This window comes from Nymphalis io, chromosome 24, assembly GCF_905147045.1.
Source record: "Nymphalis io chromosome 24, ilAglIoxx1.1, whole genome shotgun sequence".
Taxonomy (NCBI): Eukaryota; Metazoa; Arthropoda; class Insecta; order Lepidoptera; family Nymphalidae; genus Nymphalis; species Nymphalis io.
Window position 1 is genome coordinate 2,793,684 of NC_065911.1, and position 21,688 is coordinate 2,815,371.

General features: G+C 30.3%; 1 protein-coding gene across 1 annotated transcript in view; it reads right to left on the minus strand.

Moving 5' to 3' along the window:
- Window positions 1-16: 16 nt before the first annotated feature.
- Window positions 17-21,688, minus strand: part of LOC126777950 (zinc finger protein rotund-like) — a 121,065-nt gene continuing 99,393 nt past the window's right edge. Inside the window, exon 7 of the mRNA XM_050501273.1 lies at window positions 17-3,562. Coding sequence (XP_050357230.1) covers window positions 2,549-3,562 — 1,014 coding nt within the window. The 3' untranslated portion in view covers window positions 17-2,548. The remainder of the gene's footprint in view (window positions 3,563-21,688) is intronic.

The following is a 21,688-nucleotide window of genomic DNA, read 5'->3' on the forward strand; positions in this document are numbered from 1 at the left end:
ATAAAATGAAAATATTTCTTGGCATAGTTGTAATTATTTTTATTCGATTTTAAGTAACAAAAAAATTATTCGTCCACTTTCATCTAAAATCTTAAACGGGAACGCTAGACGAAGCGAAACTATCATAAAACGAAATTACTTACAAAAATATGTATTTAATCATAGTAATAAGTTTACACTTAACTTAAAATAAAAATCAATACAATATCACATGTCTACTTACAATAGAGAGATATTGGCGACCTTTGCATCCCTTACAACCGAATTATAAAAAAAAAAAATTTAATATACTCTCGGCTTCATGTCATCTATCTACATTTCGCGCAAGCACTAAAACAATTCGGAAGAGATAATATTGCCGTTGATTACAATAAAAACAATGATTTTTTTTTTATTTGTACAAGAACTTAATTATAGCATTTGGCTAACTTTGTGACGTATGGACAGACGGCATACGATTCCAACGGAACGGTCACATCACAAATAACCACAACCTAACGATTCATAACCTAAGATCAATAGCAAATGAATTTAGACGAAAGATCTTCGAAAAATACACCTCCCTCCGCTTCGACACCTATCACATTTTTTTAAAGACTATCCACTTTGAAATTAAACAAATCAACAATATTTCGTATACATCAAAATTAGTCTAATTAATCGAGTGAACGAATTAGACAATTGCTTTACTTTATTTTATTTATATTTAAACATTGTTACAATATGTATTGTGCAATCATATTGCAAAAAGATATCAATGATGATTTGCGATTAGTGATGTGCAACTGTCTAATTTTCATCATCGATAAAAAAATATGTCAACGGAAAAATGTCAACTGTTAAGTACGATCAAAAACTTAAAAATTGATGGTTATCACCAAAATAAATTTACAATTAATTGAATTCACTTTATGTGAATAAATTTGATTTACTCTGAAGTAACATTTTTTTGTTGCGTTGTATCCACATACCAAATGACATCTTACGTCTAATATAATTGAGCATAAGCATAGACTTAAAGGGAAAAAAAATATTTTCAATAAATTTCAAGTTTTCTCAAAAAATGTGTTTCAATTATTTACAAAATATTTACAAAAGTGCGTTTTTATCGATATCGATAGATGAGAGAAAGCAATTTTGGCCACCTGTCGATATATTACATATAAACGTAACGTACAAATGCAAATAGAAAATGTATTCAGCCTTCGAGATTGAAGATTAACATATTACAATCAATAATAGGATATAAATAAAAAATGTATCCTACTCAAATATATCGCAATCATTATTATTTTTCACCTTCGTATGTCATTCTTAATAAAGTTTCTTGAACGATTTCAAAATAACAATATATTATATTACTGATAAAGAAATACACAATTTAAAAGAAATAAGAAATACTATCACAACCTTATACTTCAGTTACCAGGTCTAAATCCATTAATTCTTATCAAAAAAGGTACAATATATTTCATTTTTATCAATCCCGTCCTAGTAAAAATGTACAAATCAGAAGGAAGACCACATTTTCTAAATCAGTAATTAGAATAAACAAATGATCGTTGTGTAATGATAAATGAAAAAATATATAAAGCTAATTAAGTTTTTATTCGATCTAAGTAGGAACTGAGTGCAAATGTGATGATTTAAGAGATCTGTCATGTTTAGTACATGTCGACGTATACGATAAAAATGCAAATGGAAAAAAAATTAACATTTTAAAATTCGAATTTGTATTTTATCGATATTGTAACTTCATTATTAATTTATCGTTCAGGAACTCTGTTTTTCATTAAATAACAATCAACACATTATATTTAAATATATTGCTTATTACGGTTTTAAAACGACGAAAATTATTTATTATTGTTGGTACATTCTTGAGTACTTCTCGTAAAAGTTTTTTTTAAAAATTATAGCTATTTTATTCAAAATAATGTTTGTTACATTCAGTACTTTAGAATTTATAATTTACACGTTAAAATGTGATAAGACTCACAGAATAATTAAAACATCGAAGTGTAGAGTATTATTACGTTTGTAAAGCCTTTTTATTATGCAATTGTATTATTATTTTCCTATAAATTTTTAAAGAGATTTTCTGACATTATTGCTTTGAAATTTGAATTTAAGGATTAGTTTTCTTAAAGGCAACAGTTTATATAAGGTTTGCTGTGATAGCTTCCACAATAAGAAATCTCTTAAAGATTTGTTATCAATAATTAAATAAGAACCTGGCTGCGCTTTAATGAAAACTAGTCAATAATAAATTCGATCGTGATTTACATAAAATTTTAAATCACATTTCATACAGTATTTGTTACATATCTACTCGCAGATTCAAAATATTTTTACACAATATCGATATAAGTCTAAAAACATGAACTTCGCATCACTAGTGACAAACAAATTTCGTATTTCATACATAATACCACTGTCTTGGAGAGCGAGATTCTAAACATTTTAATAATTTTTGTTTATTTTTTTATAGACTAATAATACCATCATAAGTTCTAAGGTAAGTGCACCTACAGAAAGGGCAAGGGGGTTACTGTTTGTCTTTGTGAGCTAAGGAGTGGGGCAGAATGTGTTCTGCGGGCAAGAGTGCCGAGGGCTGGTGAGCGTAATTCCGAATTTGGTGAAGTGATATCAATTGGTTAGGAAACGAGTTTGGCTGCTGTTTTCCTTGTTGGAAATGAAGTGGGTCGTACAAATATGGTCTCGTTGGAAGCGCACTATGATGCGACAGTCCGTTAAGATGGGGAGCCATTGAGTTTATAGGAGTGAAGGCGGAGTTCGCGGCGGACGAAACTGGGGGCTGTATGCGGTCTTCTTGACTTTCGTGCTGGGCAAATAATGCCCGCTGCTGCTGAAGCTGTTGTTCGTGATGATCGTCGCTTTCTCGCTGCTGATGATATCCACCCTCATCGGACATGTGAGCCGCTGAATCTGGGCTTACTTTCGGCCAGTAGGGGTGATCAGCAAAAGGCGCGGCCGTCGGGGCTGCCGCCGCTAGGGACCTATTGAGCCCGCTCAGTCCCAAGGCAGATATCGGCGGCCGCTTGTCAGCCCTCTCGGCATGCTTGTTCATATGCTTACTTAAGTACGTTTCCTGGGTGTAACTTTTACCGCAGTACTGGCAGATGTGCGTCTTCAGATGTTTCGACTCTTTATGTTTCGGAATGTGTTCGAGCAGATCCTTCTCGTGTGTGAAACACTTGTAGCAAGAATTGCATTTGAACGGCTTGTCGGTTTGATGACAGCGACTGTGACTTTGGAGGTTAGAGAGTTGAGAGAAGGCTTTGGTGCATCCGATTTGAGTGCATCGGTAGGGTTTGTCACCAGTGTGAGTGCGAATGTGTTGTTGGAGATGAGAGAGTTGAGTGAATTTGCGCTGACAAATCTCGCAGCGGTAAGGCTTGATACCCAAGTGTATGCGAGAATGCTGCGCCAAGTATGAGGAGTTGGCGAAGGCTTTTGGACACTGGGTGCAGCGATAGGGCTTCGCTTCGCGGAGGTGTATCTGCGTGTGTAGCTGGAGATCCGCTTTTGAGCCAAAGACCTGAAATGAAACAAAAACAATAGGTTAATAAGTTTTTAGTAAGTAAATGGTGTTTAATAATATTTTTATATAAATAAATTTATTTTAACGATTTCTTGCCATTTTATTTATTACTTATTATAGCTTCGATTATTTGTATACGTTAAAATGCAATAACGAATGAGTCCCTATAGTATAGTAGTTCATCATTGGAAAGCGAATTTTGCCCTTGAACGACATCCGCAGGTAGCCGGAACAAATTGTGCTTAGTTTCAAAGTATTTTTTTATTTACTCAAGAGACGAACACGGCAATAAAAACAGGATGCCACCTTCACGGCGTTTTTCACGCATCTTGGGTAACTAGCTTCCTCAAAGTTAATCTACTGAATAATACGAATAATTATAAATAATATATTTATTTTGGCTCATTTTTATTAACCGTGTAATTGAAACTACTAATGTAGTTAATAAAATGATTGATGATAGCTTTGATCAATTCAGTCTATCTATTCAACCTGAAGCGGTCTAGAATGATGTTGCTAAACTAGTTTTAAGTACCTAGGTACCGGGGGTATCACGCGTGCCAAGTACGACTATAATAGAACGTCGGCAATCTTTGCACATTCAAAGCTGTTTTGGTACGGCATTGATACTCATTGTGATATTCCAAATTAGTTTCTGAGCTAAAACCGATACGTCATCCTACCGAGACGTTTTATTCACTGTCCAACAATGAAACTGTGGGCCACGTTCCTTCGGGCACCGGAATCTATTGAAGCAACACGACTCAATTTTAACTCCTCTATTAAATTTATAGACGTAATCAAAGTGTGATCGATCTTAATTCTATAGTATAGAGTTCAAAATATGTCATCAGCTATTGATTTATATTGTCGAAAACGGCATATCAATGTACAAAATTTAAAATGCTCGCGATAAATATTTGATTTCAAGCAAATTTGAACTTTTATCTTGTGATAATAGAGATGATTTCTGTGCATTAATGGGAGATGCTATTGGTGCCACGCATTTACCAGAGTTATAGGATTCGGTAGCACGTTGCATGACTTGTAAGAATACGCAAACACGAACACGATTGGTCACAGCCTGAACATAATTAAAGTTTGGAGCACTACTTAATGGCATGAGGATGGAGATTCGAGGTGGTGGCTGACTTTTAATAGGACTTCGTGAAGGATTGATTCACCGCAGAGGAATCTGCGTTAAATTAATGTATTGTTGTTACACCTTCCGCTCTATCTAAAACGACTTCAGCTACTTAGGAATTCTCTTATAATGATATCGTTAAATATCCGCTGACAAGTTAAGCTGTATGAAATTATTATGAAGCAAAAAAAATGTGTAAAAGTAAAAACAGCCAAACAAATCGTACAATTTGTATAACTAATGACATTAATGATTTATGGAAACACATTGAAGCAGTTAATTGAAAACGAGATAGAAAAAAAATATATGAAAAAAACCATCAAAGAAAGATGATAAAAAATTTCGAAACAAAAACGGTTATAAATAAAACAAAATTGTCAAACAGCTCATGAGCGATTCAACATTGAAATACAAATTATTAACAGGGTTATTTGTACACTTTGATGAATCACCTATGATAATTATTTGCCATTATAATGTACAATAAATAACTACTTATATTTTGGATTTTTATTTAAGTGAAATTAAGTGGCCATTTTTTTTTATTAATGACACAGAAACAAATGCCGATGCAAATATCAGTATGTATGTTATTTATGCAAAGCTACCAACGGTTCGGAATTTAGTTTCTACCGAAGATCCGGCAAGAAATCTAGTGGTTATTCTTTATATATTATGTTATAGTGAGTAATACATCATATTTATATTTTTTTTTATATAAGATTTAAATTTATTAAATGGTAAAGTCTCTGATTACTAAACTCATAATATATACATAAAAGTAGTATTTTTAGTATTCATTTATAATATTAATAAGTATTGATATTCAAGCTATTTTGACCATTAATTATAACCATGACGTAATAATCTCGGGTGGTATAAAGTGCTTTGATTTGGAGAAGAGATTGCCCTCCCCTAAAGATGTGAGTGAGGGTCAAAGGATTAATGCTTATTAAGGGCGGGACACGCATTATGACATATTTTAGACTGACCCTTGAAGTAAAGAAAAATTGCCACTCCTCTAGCAGATTTTGACAAGTTTATCTCTGGGCTGAATTCATCTAAAACATTAAATTTAAATTGGATCTTTAAATAAAATTAAAATGTATTTAATATATGTTGCTATTAAAAGCTTTTATACTAGCAATTGTCATTTTTAAATAGTATAGTTATCAGGTTCGAAATAGAGCGAAGGTAGAGCTCATTTGATTTAATTCTTACCCGCTAAAAGTATTTACTATACGAATTTTAAAAATATATTTTATCATTTTTGGTAATTTGTTAAAGTGCTTATACAACGGAAATGCCATAAATATTTCGACCCCAACATAGCAAGATTTTCTAATCTAATTTCCTTATAATCCCTTCTTTTAGCAAAAAGCCTGACAAAAAGTCGCAGCGAGCGGACAGTTTCGTTATCCTAAAATTATTATTAATCGTAGACATACATCGCGTCTGTTTATCTGAGGACGCTGGGGTTTGTTGAGGGATACCCTCTAATAAGGCGGTTTTTTGTTGGGATTAATCCAGAAGAAACATTTCAGTTTTAAAGTAAAAAGTTGCTCAAAATATATATGCAACGCTAAGTGCTTATAATTTATTTATTATGTACATTTCACAGTTGTACATATATGAAACATAAAAAAATGTAAAATTTAACAGCGTGTTAACTACCCACGGCTGTCAAAGGCCTCTTCTCCTCTTAAAAAGAAGGATTAGAACTTATTCCTTGTTTTCCTTCACTAGACACAAGAATTTTAAACTCAAATGGTGTTGGTGCTTGCCTGTGGTTGAATCCGCAACCTTTGGTTCAGATTCAAGTGTATGGAATCTCGGCCCCAACGACTGCTTTTCAATAATATTAGTGTAATAAGAAGTTTAAAAATGTTTCTTCATATAATAATAATTAGAAACATTTGAATAAAACTATATCGAATAATAACATGGTTCGACTGTAATTATTTTGTATATTTCTTGTAAATTTTAATAATAATTAAAATATTAAAATATCGCTTATTATAATTAAGTAATTAAAACATTTAAAATTCAAGCTTGTTGTTTTGTACGCATAGGAAATATATAAAGGTCAAAGGATGGGATATGTTTTCAACATATTATTAAATTTTAATATTATTAAAGAAATATTTAATCTGTGTTATAATTGAGCGTTTAAATAACGAACGATTTAATACACAACTAACATTAAGATAATGTATTATTGCATAAGTCATGCTACAGCGTTCTACCTATATTTATATATGTATAAATAAAGATTAATATAAATCAATGTGTCTTTATTTCACCATTCATCCGATTTAGTTGAAACTTGGCAAATGGTTAACCTGATTGCAAGTGGTCATCGCCCATAGACATTGGCTTAGTATCTATAGAATATTAGCAAGCTGATCGAATTATTCACAGGGAATGTTTATGTTTATTCCTTGTTTTCTGTGTATAGATTTTTTTTTCGGTATAATTGTTTTTTCGGTATACATACACTCTTATTACGCGAGTCCAACTCGAACTTGGATGGTTTTTTTATTATATTCATTTTATTACAGTTTTTTATTTTTTAAAATATGAATATTAATGTTAGATAAAATCAACAATAAAATCCTTTATTAAAAAAAACCGCTTAATAAATATAATATTTCTAAAATCTCAGCCGACTTTTCGACCTTCGTTGTTTTTATGTACATTTAAATTTTACTTTTAACATAAACTGTATATACCGAATGTTTTAAGATTTATTCTTATATAATGAATACATCATTACTTTATTTAAATTTCTATTGTATTAAAATGATAAATTATTTTGCCATGTTCTTAGAATTTATATTTAAATTTAAAAATAGAATAATTTGCGATAACTTTTGTCTATTTACCGTCAATGTATGTATTATGCTAATTTGTAATGAAAAGATAACTTTAAGTCGAAGCCTTTTTAAAATAGTTTAATGCGTTCACTTTAAATATTTACTAGATAGCGTTTAATTATTTTAAAGAAACTCTAATTAAAAATAATATGAGGGAGATTAACAACTGTTATTGAGGATAGAAAAATCCAATCTCATATTTAATTGTTCAAATGCAGCCTTTTGCTGATAAATAGTTTTACGAATTATTAATGTTATAATCAGTGTATTAAAATCTATTTATATTTGTAACGAAATAAAGAAGTCAAATATATATGTATAAGAATGAAAATTATGAAATATAAGACATTTCATTTAAGTTTACAGTTTCGACTGGACATCTTGTGACGTATACGTTTTTAACGTTAAGCCTTCAAGAGGAGGGTTTATAAACTACCCTTGTTAATAAAATAAATAGGGTAACAGGTGTGAAGTTTGGACATGTACTTTTTTCTCAGACCAACATTGATAAGATATTATTTAAGCCATCGCCATGATATACATATATATTACAAATTAGGTAATTATGGTTAACTATTATATAATAATTTAAATAGTTTACTTTGTCTATATATTGTATATATATATATATATATAGTTTATTATTTATTATATATATATATATTTATTTATGAATAGCCATATATATATATGGCTATTCATAAAATTGCAATCGAAGTGTAAAATACAAAAACAATGAAATCGCGTGTCAACGCGATGTTCTTTCTTTCTTGATTGTGATGTATATATTTGAAGTGTGTGACGGAAACAGGTGTGTTTGCATCGCGTTACGTTTAACTCAGTAATAATTACTTACTTCTACATATGAAAGTAAATAACAAGTTTTTTTAAACCTATAGTCAATATTTACAACTTCAACATACATGGCGATTTTAACCAAAATCATCAAAAGCTTATCATGTCGTAATATATAATCGAATAAAAATATATTTCGAAAATAAATTACAAATATAATTTACCATTTATGAAAAACCGTTACATTACAATAACAAATTATTATTACGGAAATATATTTCATTACAATAGCGAGGGATACGACACTAGCCGCGGTTTCGACTCGCGCCAAATTAAACGTTTAAAACGAATTTCCACGCCCAAATCCACGGCACCTTCAATGCCAATATTAAACGGTTTTTTTATTCGGGAGCACGATTTCCAACTTTTTACTCGCCGCTTGGGTGACAAAAGCGGAAAAAACTAGCGTGCCGAGTTAAATAGTTGTATATCACGGATTTAAGCCTTACACGCTTTGATTTAGAACTCAAATTGTTTTGTCAGATTTAAGATTTCGTAGGGTCCGAATTGGGTCTTGGTCTTTCGCTTCTTTACGCCAATGCGTCGAAAAACGGTTATTTGGAAATGATATTTTTTATCTGGCACGTGCTTCCCGCCTGCTGTTCACGATATTTGAATATATTGCTAGATTCACTCAGCGTGGATTTTTTTTAATTTTAATGAAACCATAACACAGTGTCATACTGCCTCGTGACATTGTGATATTTAAAAAGATAATTTTGACATTGTGATATTTATCTGTGCTTGGAAACATTGTTACCGAAAATATTTAAGATTAATTGTATTTATATTTTTATTTTTATTCGTATCATATAAATATGTAAATCAAGTCTTGGAATGTGTGAAATTGATTAATGGCTCAATGGATGTCATCGTTGTTTCCATTCTTTTTTAATTGTTTTTTTTTTAACTCTTACGTTTTATATATAGAAACAAGTTAAACTTTTACCACATGCATTACTTTGATGTCTTTTATAATTGAAATTAAATGAAATCTGTTGGATGATTATTTCTCAATAGACTAATATAGATTAAAAATACTTTAATAAATATTGCCAGTGATGAAAATTTAAAACAATAAAGTTTCACAATAATATAATCGCAAATGACTTTTTGAAATTATGAATATTGGTACAAAAAATATTATCACAGAGATCGATTCGTTTTGTTTAGTAACACTTGATTTCTTGCTATTTACCTAAATTATTCGCTTTTTTAACAGAAGTTGCGCCAATCTTTCACGCATGGACGACGCTGACATTGGCTTTTTTGCCGCCAAAAAGAGGTCGACCAATCGATATTTTTCTATGATATAATAAATATCTTTGGGATAATGCTGTGTTTATCTGAACCAACAGACTGGATAATTGAAGGTTACAATAATATTTATATATGTTTATGATATCATACAACTGACTGTTTAATTGTAATTAAACATTAAATTTAAAAATATTTATCTACGTATAATATTTATTGCTTATTTGATTTTAGATAGAACAATAAATACCTTTAAAAAGAAAATTTTAATTGTTTTTACAAATGTCAATACATTTAAAAAAAGAATCATTTAGACAAACGTGAGGTTTATTAGAGTTTCCCAAAAATATCGAATCGTTTGCTATAACTTTTAAACTATAATATATTAAAAATGCCCGTCTTGGTAAAATCATCACAAACAGATAAATAGAAATGCTACAATAAGATATACCTAGATTTTTTGTCATTATATATATATATTTACATATATTTTATTTAACATAAAAAACTAGAAGATTTAAACACGTATGCATTTGAAAACGATATAAAAATTTGTTTCGAGATAATTAATTATTAAAACGAATTTGTCTCGTAATTAATGATCATTAAACAAGTAATCAAATTAAGGATTTTGATAAAACGATGATAAAATTAATTTTAAATAATATGGAAATTTGATTGTTATTTTGTCAATTCTAGGTATTCTAAGTTCAATTTACTTAAAATTAAAATACGCTAATTAATATGAAACAATTATAGAATTGGTCATAATTTTAAGTCAAATTATTGCTTTCGTGTACTGTTATAAAGATTTAGAGATGGCAACACATATATAGTTTAGATACTTTAATAATATATATTTTTTAATCCTTATTATCTTTCTATTTTGTTATTTTAATTAATTAGTACTGTAAATTAACTTGTAAATTTTAGTTTGTGTTTAAATTATTCGTACATAATCCTATATAATATCAAAAGTAACTTAAAAAGCGTTAGATTATATGATATATTTAGTTTATCGATCCAAAAAAGTAGCCGAAATCGTTATGTTTTGTATTCATTTTATTAATATTTCTTGAATGATGCGCAAATTCTCGTTTAAAAATAACTTATTTTTAAGTTATATTTATTTTGTGAGTCATATTAAAAGTTTTATTGTATTTAAAATGTAATTTTCGTTAAATTATCAAAAGTAATGTTGAGTATAAAAGCCATTACTAGCACCAAGCAATATCGGATCGATGAAACCCATCGTTAGTCCGGTTCCAGGATCCATTAAGATTTCCGCCCGGTGCCGTGAGATGCGCGGGAGCACAAACCGTTTTCAGAAACAAAAGCACGTAACACAAATTCGCGTTTATTGAATTTGAACCTTATGGCTACGACATAAGGTCCATTTATTCTTTAATAGCTCTCAAATTGAAATGCGCCTACATTATTACAATGTTGATTTAATGTACAGCACTTTATAGTTCAATCTCGTTTGGTGTTATGCAGATAATTGTGCTTGAAAAGGAGTTCGGAGTGTATTACACAAATATGAGTTTAATTTGTTAGTATTTAAGAATGTAAATCGTTTGAATTCGGCCAGTCCTTCGCAGAAATCTGCTCGTTGTTTGCTATCACTCATTTTTATAGTGGTTTTGAGATAATGGTATTGATTTACCACTGTACACGGTATCTTTAGAAATCTGTTATATTTTGTATACAATATTCCGGTCCCATGGGTATGATATTTCATAATATCTTTTATATATAATTATATGTATATTTACTTGATTTAAAATTTATATATAAATTCGAGCGAAATTTGATGTTTTTCGGTACTACACTTGAGAGCAATAAGTTTCTATATATGTATTTTGTGTAAGTCTGTGTGTCTCAATAATTTTAAAATTCAAAAATTAATCCCGTTTTTTTAATGAATATAACTACTGTTTTACTAGTTATTTATAAGGATAATAACTTATTTATTTTTTAATAGTTTAGCTTTAATAAGGAACTTACATACTAGTAAGTTAGCAAGACTGTTTATGCTTTAATTTATTAAGACTATTTTGATTGCGTCTATGTACTAATTCTAACTCTAGATTTCAGATTATAATTACAATTAGTTACATCAACTACAGTAATCGTATTGTAACCTGTATTTCCTTTAATAAAATGCAATATATTTGAAGGTATTAATCGAAAAACAGTATCCACCGTTAAATCCCTATATAATAACGACAAAAACAAATATAAGTTGTTGTTTTATTTACAGAGGGGAAAAAGCTAACTTTTCTATAGGAACGATTAAAAATAAACAGATCGATTTTTAGCAGTAATTAAATGTAGACGTGACAAAATGCAAGAAAAAATTTCATACGTGCTCCTCACGCAGGAAGTTGAATACATGATTTGTCTCTTTCTCACCTACAGTAATTACTCTACCCGTCTCATTCACTCGTACCAGTTTTGTCGTTCCCAAGAAGTATTGCTTATTGTATAAATATTTTAGTGGAGTTTTTAGCGTTTTCAAGACAATATTATTTGAATGTTTGTATTTTTTGTATTTGAGTTACAAATTGGGAAATCGAAAGTATTTGTGACACTGATAAAAAAACAAATGAAGTTTCTAGAATTGGAATCGATTGTTATTTTTGTTGTTTAGGTATATTGAATTATGTATCTAATTGTCAATTTATTTCTTAAAAAAAACTTCGAAAATTATAACTATATTCATAGTTGATTTCAAGGAAATATAGATAATGTAAATTTATAATTACAGATAATAAAAACACAATAAAAAAACTATCGTATTCAGCATTCAACTAAAACGGAATGGAATTGAAAGAAAAAGTTATTTAAAATATAAATTATAAACAATCATGCCCCGTCTGGTAACAAATATGTCTATGGTAAGACTCATACGTGATGTAACGTAGCAGGTGATCAGAGAACGGTGTGTTTATTACAGCTCTTTTTCAATAAAGTTCATTATTCTACAGCAAAATTGATATTATATATACAAATGAACAAGCAATTTTCGACTTTATGACATCGTTATAAATGTCACAAAATATATTATATTTAAATGATTTCGAAAGTAATCGAAGGTACATTTGTGAATCCCGTTTTACGTATATGTCTCAGGCTGTCACGGAGTTTTAATGGAAACCAGATGTCAGATTTCGATACTGCTAACATTAACCGGTAAACGCGACTTTCTTCAAATAAATAATAGACTGCAGAAATACTCAACAGTAAATACCGAATTATAAACTGCTTTTTAAAAAAAGATTTAGTTTTTAAACCGTTGAGTTTCATTACTTGTAGTATGTTTATTTAGTATGTTGTTGAAATCGTTTATTATAAATCGCCGTATTCCGCCATACTAGAACATACAATTTATACAACGGTCCCAAATCCCAATATAGATATATATGTATATAGAATAGGTAGGACGAGCATATCGGCCACCTGAAGGTAAGTGGTCACAACGCCCATAGACATTGGCATCGTAAGAAATGTCATCGTTTACATCGCCTATGCGCCACCGACCTTGGATACTAAAAAGTTATGTCCCTAATGTAATTGCACTGTCTGTCAAAACATTAAATTAAAAAAAAAAACATTTAAAAACAAAAGTTAACATATAACACAAACAAATAACCTTTTCTATATTTACTTATATAATGAAACATATATATATAAATAAACTAAATTTCATATATTTCTAGTATATTTTTGTTATTAGATGACTAAATTTCATATAAATGATCATTTTACTAAACATATTATTAAATAGGTTCTATATTTAAAATATAAAAATCGAACTTATATTTAGTAATTAAAAAACGAATGTATTTTGATAGTTCTATTTATACATATAAATATTTACAATTGTTAACTCGTCTTTTACTAACTTTCGTTAGAAAACGAAACAAAATCGATATCTGTTTCTACTTTCACCCTAAAATCGGGCATTGGGTCATTCAGAGGGTTGATGCTGGAATGACCGTTACACTATTGATATGGTAATTTATATTTATATTGCAAACGCATGCATTCCGCTCATCCTTTTTTACGCGGATTGGTTGACTTTGATACTTGTTATATTTTGTATGGCATATACTTTGATTTCTTCTTTGTTTTAGTTATAAATAAATCTGAATTTTAATATGTATATATTATGAACTATGTAGATGGACTGGTAAACGTGGCACCTGATGGTAAGTGGTCATCATCGGCCATAAACATTGGCACTGTCAGAAATATCAACCATTCCTTAAATTGCCAATGCAATGCAATTATGCCTGTAAGTACACTGCCTCACTCATCCTTCAAAACGTACAAACCGATACTTAGTTTTGGTGTTTTGCAATAGAATATCTGATAAGTGCATGGTACCTACTCATAGCTTGCATAAGCCCTACCATATAGTCAAGTATTTAGGTATCTTATGTAAAGTGTTAGATGTTATTGAAAAAATGTTGTAAATCGCTAAAACTTGCAAAATAGTTTTAGCTTCTTTATATTTTTATCAATAAACAAAGGCCTCCGATTAATGTAATATATTTTTGTCCTTACAATAATTTTATTTCGGAATAGTTAATTGAAGCGATGAATGAGATTTTTTTATAATATCTGCAGTATTGTACGATACAAGAATATAGCTTTTAATGTTGCATTATTTATAAATCTCCTATTAATAGTATCGTATCGTATTCATAGATTAAACGCACCCCTGACCAAAGATTGGACGCATGTACGATAGTCATTCCCATGAAATAATAGATCGCCCTAAACAGATGCAGGGATTTTTAAAACGTAGGAAGGAATAATTGACGTAATACAGGATACCGATAAATCATTTCAACATAGAACATTGCACAAAGGAAGTCAAAATCTAAGAAATCCTCATTCGTGGAAACTGCGTTCCCACGAAGATATACCAACGTTTCGAGGATATGTAGATTTTAACTCTGTTGTATAGAGCGAAGGATGTTTTTGCATTGCGATAGTTTGAGACATGTGGGCCGTCACCTGCAGGGTCGTGGGACAGGTCGCAGCATCCCTCTTAAGTTACATCCTGTTCGACTTCAGATATTTGCGGGTTTTATGGCATTCTTTTAAGGGATAATAGGGGGAGTATTAGATTGTATACTTAATAATGGATATCCTATACCTGTTATTGTTATAAAAGCACCAAAATTACATTTTGCACAAAGATATTTAGTTAAACATAGACAAACTGCTATATTTTGTCAAAAGTTTCATAAGAAAGATATTTAACTTTTTAAAGATATAGTAAGATAATATTTATTAAAACATCTGAAGAAAACTTTATAAAGTGTCAATATGTTATCAATAACAGCACAGACTTCAAAATGGCTTATATCATACGGCTTCCGCACCACCTGGTCAACAAACGCGAAATCCTTTGGTCATATGGTCAGTGGACCACCCTGGATAGGCAATTACATGGGAGAGTGGACAATGTCCACGGAGTTAATGTGGCACGTTGAGACAACATGAGCCAAGGCTTAAGGCTTCCTTTGATTAAAAAAATCAAGGTTTTTATGTGACATTTGGAAGTCAATTACGAAAATTGGTTTGTATATTTGGAAATATACTGTGCAAATTTTTTATGTATTTAAAAATGTTAGAAGAGAAACTTGTCGTTAAAAGAACTTTTTAATTATCATTCACTCTTCCATTATCAGCTGATCTATTATCGAAGAGTGAATATAAGTATCAAAATATTTCAAGTAATATGTACAACAGTATTTCGATCACGGATTAAAGACAATTTTGACAAAGTGATCGTGAATATTTCAATTGATAATAAACATTATTGCCAAATACATAATGAAATATATTACAATCATATTCGAATGATGGCTTAGGGGTTTTGAAATGATTAAAATTTCACCAGAAATCTAGTATCAATTGTGACAAAAAATTGAAATGACATCCTTAAAATAATAACATTAAGAGTCATCTGAAAAGATAAAATCGGCGAGACGTGATTTCCTCCGGAGATAAAGTCAGGTACACTAAAGAAATATATCGTAGACCACAATAAATTAACTTGAATCGCCAGATATCGTCTTAGGACGTGGCCAAATGCTTATCTATGCTAATGGTGGGATAGTGGAAGGGTTCATAATTTATCTGTCCGTGTGTCGTTACCCTTAGTTTCGTATTCAAATATCAAAATTTTTTTCATATATTTATATGCTTTTAGAACTGGGACCATAATATTTCTCCTCTGTTTGTCAACCAATTTTCTTTTTTTTTTGTTTGAAAACTATTTACGACCTTAAATGTTGTTAGTAGGAGTAGAAAAAAAAATTCGAAGCGTGCGAATTCATTTGTGCTTTCCTCAAAGTTTAAATAATTACTATGGACGAATTTCGACATCTGGGTATGTGTATTCGTTTTAAAAATACAATCCTGATGATATTTTAGGACATGTATACTAAAAAGTATAAGTATATATTTTCATTTAAAAAAGAAACGTATGCAAGATACTTAAAATTCCTCCGGGTAATGAATCAGACGTAGAAGCTAAAAATAAAAATAGTTAGATCAGCTAATCTTGATACCATCGAAAGTTATTTTCCAGAAATTGTTCATTTGCTAAAATCAAAGTTTAGATGGGGTTACTTGTACCCTTGAGTGATGACTAGCGGTTTCGAACACGGTTAAAATTCGACCTGCACTTGCTAGGGTTAAATTAATTGTACGAAGGGTTACAAACTATAAATTATAATAAAGGGTGGATAACTATTTGGATCGATGTGACCATTTTGATAATTATTGTAATTTACTTATATATGCAGATTTTTTATGTTTAAAAGAAGACGTATCATGTTTTGTGGTTACTTGTAAGCTTTCTGTGATTAAAACCATTTAGACGTACGTTAAAAGCCTTTTCTACTTGTGCACGTGTATCTAGCCTTCAAGTAAGGGGGAGCTCCTTTGTCTATGCTACTTAAATGAGCATCACCGTACATTAAGATTATTGTGATGAAACTTCGTCGCTGCTTCACAAAAAACGTTCCTTTATATTTCAAGCCCTAGTCGGTAATTTTATAATTTAAAAATATAATAGATCATGCTTAAGATAAATATAGAGATATAATTTATTTTGGATTAGCTTCAATTACATTTAGACGACTTAAATGTAATCGGATTTTGTCGAATATCGAAATCACGATAAGTTATTTTATGTCCAAATAAAAAAAAATAATCTTAATATAAAAGTTAGAAATACAAAAACAATGAGGAACATATTTAAAAATAGCTACATTTGATGGCGAATAAAATTGACCCACGAGACCTTATTATTTAAATTAGGAAATCGAATTGGAAAACGAATTGTAAACAGTCAAATTTAAAGATTAAGACATTTAAAATGTTATCTTCTGATATACTGATATACCATAACGATTGTAAGAGTATTGACATTAAATCTATTGAAAATTGTATTTTGAGGTTATTAATATAGTTACATATATTAATATGTTACATACATAGGTTTGATTAGCCTATGGAGTGCTATTGAATTAATTGTAACATCGAAACTTGCTTCTCGTCTTTCAACAAAGAAAAAAAAAAAAAAACGGGAAAGGAATCCAACAATTCCAATTGATAACAAAACTGTTGGTTATTAGATTACCGAACATGGGCAATCATCAACCTTCGTATCAGAGCCAAAGTGGCGGACGTGAGCTATGTATATTTATTATGTAATAAGAAAAATGTATTTCTCATTGACGTAAGAATGTTATGGATGCGTTCAGCGACTGTACGGTCTGCCTAATTTTTACTTGGCATTGAGCTGGTCCAAGGTCACGCTAAATACGCCCGATGACGTCACAGCGTGCGTCTGCGCCGAGTCGAACCATGAAGTGGGTGTGCCTTTTATTTGTTACTTTCACACGAAAATTTATATATGTATTAATTCGTACATAAATATAAATCACAAGGAATTTGAATTTTATAGTAAATTTGCATCCTTATAAAATATATATATTATATAAAATAACTATATGTATATATATTATATATATAGTTATTTTAAGTGATGCGCATTATCCTAAATCATAAATTATCACGAGTTATAAGAGCAAAGGTTTCAAATTTATATGATGGTTGAATATTTAAAAGTTTTAAATAAGCTGTTTTTATTGATAAATCTCGTCACTAAGATATACTATGGGTATATAAACCAAATGGTAAAATAATTGGTGATAGGCTTTTCTAGAAGCCTTTCTGATTAGGTACTCCTGTGGCACTCACTTTTCACATATTCTACCACCAAATAGTTATTACTACCACCAGATACTTAATATTGATTAATTCGAGTTTGAAAGGAGAGTGAGCCAGTGTAACTACAAGTATATGGGACATAACATAATGTAACACCTTAGCTCCTAAAGTTGGTGACGCATTGACGATATAAGTAGCAGCCTGTTAATATACCACTGGGCTAAGTCCTCATCTCCCTTTTTGAGGAGAAGGTTTGGAGTTTATTCCTCCACGCTGCTTCAATGCGGTTTGGTAGAATACACGTGGCAGAATTTCAATGAAATTAGACACATGCAGGTTTCCTCACGATGTTTTCCTTTACCGCACCGCACATGAAAGTTCAGTGGTGCTTGCCCGGGTTGAACATCGGTTAAGATTTATGCCTTCTAACCACTAAGCCATCTCGGATATACCATATAAGGGATGAATCATATTTTTTACAGGGCTAATATTGTTTGCTGTCGCCACCATTATTAAAAAAAGACTCGTGAAACTATGACATTATACATATAATATGTGCGGCGTTAATTATTATAATGGATTCAAGATTGCTTTTGTAAAGAATATCTAATGTACTATAATATATGTGATTAATTTATCTTATAATGTATATTTAGATACACGGAGTATTTGGCCCCTCATATAAGAACATTCAAACAATGTGAGAGGCTCACCGCAGAATTGTAATATAATATCATAACTCGTGACATTTCTGTTAACGAGTAATTTTAACTTGATACAGAGCTTAATATATTTGTAAATGTGAATCGATTTATATAAAGTATTGTTGCTGTAACTGTTCCATTCCTGGTATAAGACTTCTTCTTCTTTTAAGGTGCTGTGCCAATGCAAATTAGATTACCCGTGTGGCATTATTTCTTTAGACAAGTGCAGGGATCTATCAACCCAACGATGATCGCGAATAAATAAAAAAAAAAACACAAATACAAAATATTATTCCCAATGCCAATAATTTGACAGGGTTAGTAATATACTATGCTTTTAAGTTATATATTTCTTTCACTTAGCCCACTTAAAAAGACTGGAAATAAATATATATAATACATATCTAAGTAATGTATTCGCGCCGAAATACACAGATCTACATAGCTTTGTATTCCTTTGGCAAGCATCGACTTTCGTCATTGAAGTAACTATTATTATTTTAAACATTTGTATACATGAATTTGTTTGAAAAAAAAACAGTCTTAACAACATTTCGAGGAGGGCGGGCTCTTGTATATTAATATAATTACTTTAATAATAGTATGGCCATATTTACATTGAAGTTTCTTGAAATTAAAATTCAAATATAAATGTAGAAATAGTTTTGTTTAATGAGGTGACTTTAAAGGAAGTAATAATCTCGGACATGTGCTTATTACTTATTACTTAACGACTTGAGATCTCGCTGTGTGAGTGTGGGAATAGGTTGACCATAAATAAGAAATTCTAGTGGATTACCGCTAAAAAAAACGAAATACACATCCTGTTTAGTTCGAAATCAATATAAACGTATCAAAGCGACAATATTTAAATATCGAAACGTTAATACAATTAAAAAAATGACATATTTTATATAAGGCAACACTGGTTCTTGGTATTTTTAGTAGTGTTTAATGATAAATATATGATTTTACTCAGTATGTTGCGTGTACGTTGTAATGGTCTAATGACTCTTGGCTTGTCCATAACAAACGGCCTAAAATTGTGAACAGCTCACACAAAGAATGCCGAGTTCGCCCCAGGCGGAGCCGTCAAAATAATTACCTATATATACAGGAGATAAAGATAGTCGAATCGCGTGACGGCGTCGTGATTAGTGTAATTTTGTTAGACTCCAAATGGATTGTTATTTTACTCGTTATATACTATTTAGAATATACATAACCTTCAACATGTATATTTGTCAAGTTTATATGAACACATATCGAATTGGTTTTATTGAAATGTTTTTATTATGTATTTTGATTAAAAAGTTAATTATAAAGTTTAATATTTTATATATAAAATATACAATATACCAAAATAAACGGCTACATAATAACATACAAGCCAAGAGATCACTAATAGCCGTAGGCGAACAAACGCACTATGGTAATGATTGCGCGTCACCTTGACTTTAAATTCATAGACTTAAAGTTCAATATCAAGTATGAAACGATAAATCAGCAGCAAATTTAAAATTGTAGAGCCGAAAAAATAAACCGACGTATGTCCGTAGTTACTCGATGACGCAACGTCTAACCCGCCCGTAATGGTTGGTGTCAATCAAAATTACAGTGTAAATTTGTTGATATGCGTCCGTGTAAATAATTTGCCAGATCATTATAAACTTTACGCCTCCGGGTATAAAGGTCTAGGTGAGAGAAAAATGTATGTACAACAAGCAAAATTTCGTTAATACCTTCCAAGAAACGTCTTGGATCAAGACGTGGCGGTTTGACTACAAATTATTATTTCGTTTGCTATTTTTACAAATATTGTTTTCGCAAACATATTTTTTTTAATATTATCTCAAATGTCATATTAAATCACTTTATACAATTTTTCGTAATCAAATAATATTCAGTCGCATAATTTATATAATTATTAAAATCAAATAGTTTTTATATCCTTATGGAGTCAATGAACTTAAAAAAAGTCGTTTGATAATTAGATTAAAATAACTGATACATATGCAAAAAATATTTAAATGACAAGTCTGGTGCAAGCTTTATTGACATTGACCGTTTTAAGCGCGGTCGTAGATAAAATATCTAAACTTGAATCGTGTTTAATAATGCGATATCGATCGATGCGGAACATTAAAAGTTATAAGTAGGTAGGTGTAAGAAATTTTACGAGAACCGAATTACATTTTTCTAAGATTTAGTTTCCATATAAGGATGAATTACTTTTTGTTTCGTATTTCGCGCGTAAAAAATATTTTTTATTTCAATTGAATTACCGCCATCGATGTTCCAATTTTAAAAGTGCCATAAACTAGCATGGCCAAAGAAAACATCAGTCATGCGCTGGCCGGCGACATTGACAATGGTTTGAAATTGGAATGTGGCCTTGAAACGAATTCGGTTTCTCGACGGACGGCGAGCGAATTGCGCGGGAAACAGATCAGGTTTTTTATAATCGATAGATTAGACGTGCAGAATAGATTACCGAACGTATCGGACATGCAGAAATCCAGTGTTATTGGATACGAAACTAGCTTCAGACTTCGATTATTTATTTATTCAGCTGCCATAAATAGATATGCTATCTCGTATGTTTAACATTATTAAAAATAATATTTAATATGGCAATATGTTGAATATATTTCTAATTGTTAAAATAATATATTTACGTTACGCCACAAATACTTTAAAAAAAAAGATGTACTTAAATACGAAATAAAAATTCAAAGCCTGGATGGCAAATGATTAAATACAAATAAATAACGAAGTGCTATTTTTTAATATATTTTTATTACGAGTTTGTTCATTATTATTATTTTATGCGGATAAAAAATACAATAAAAGCATATAGCTATATTTTTATTCAAATTATGGGAATATGTTTTTAGTAGGTACAAAATAATTTGAAAATCAAAAAAAATATAACCTTAAACATCGGAAACCAAAAAGGATTTAAATTTGTGCTAATATAATACAAAAAATTGAAGGTTATTCCTGGTAATTGAAATTCTGATGG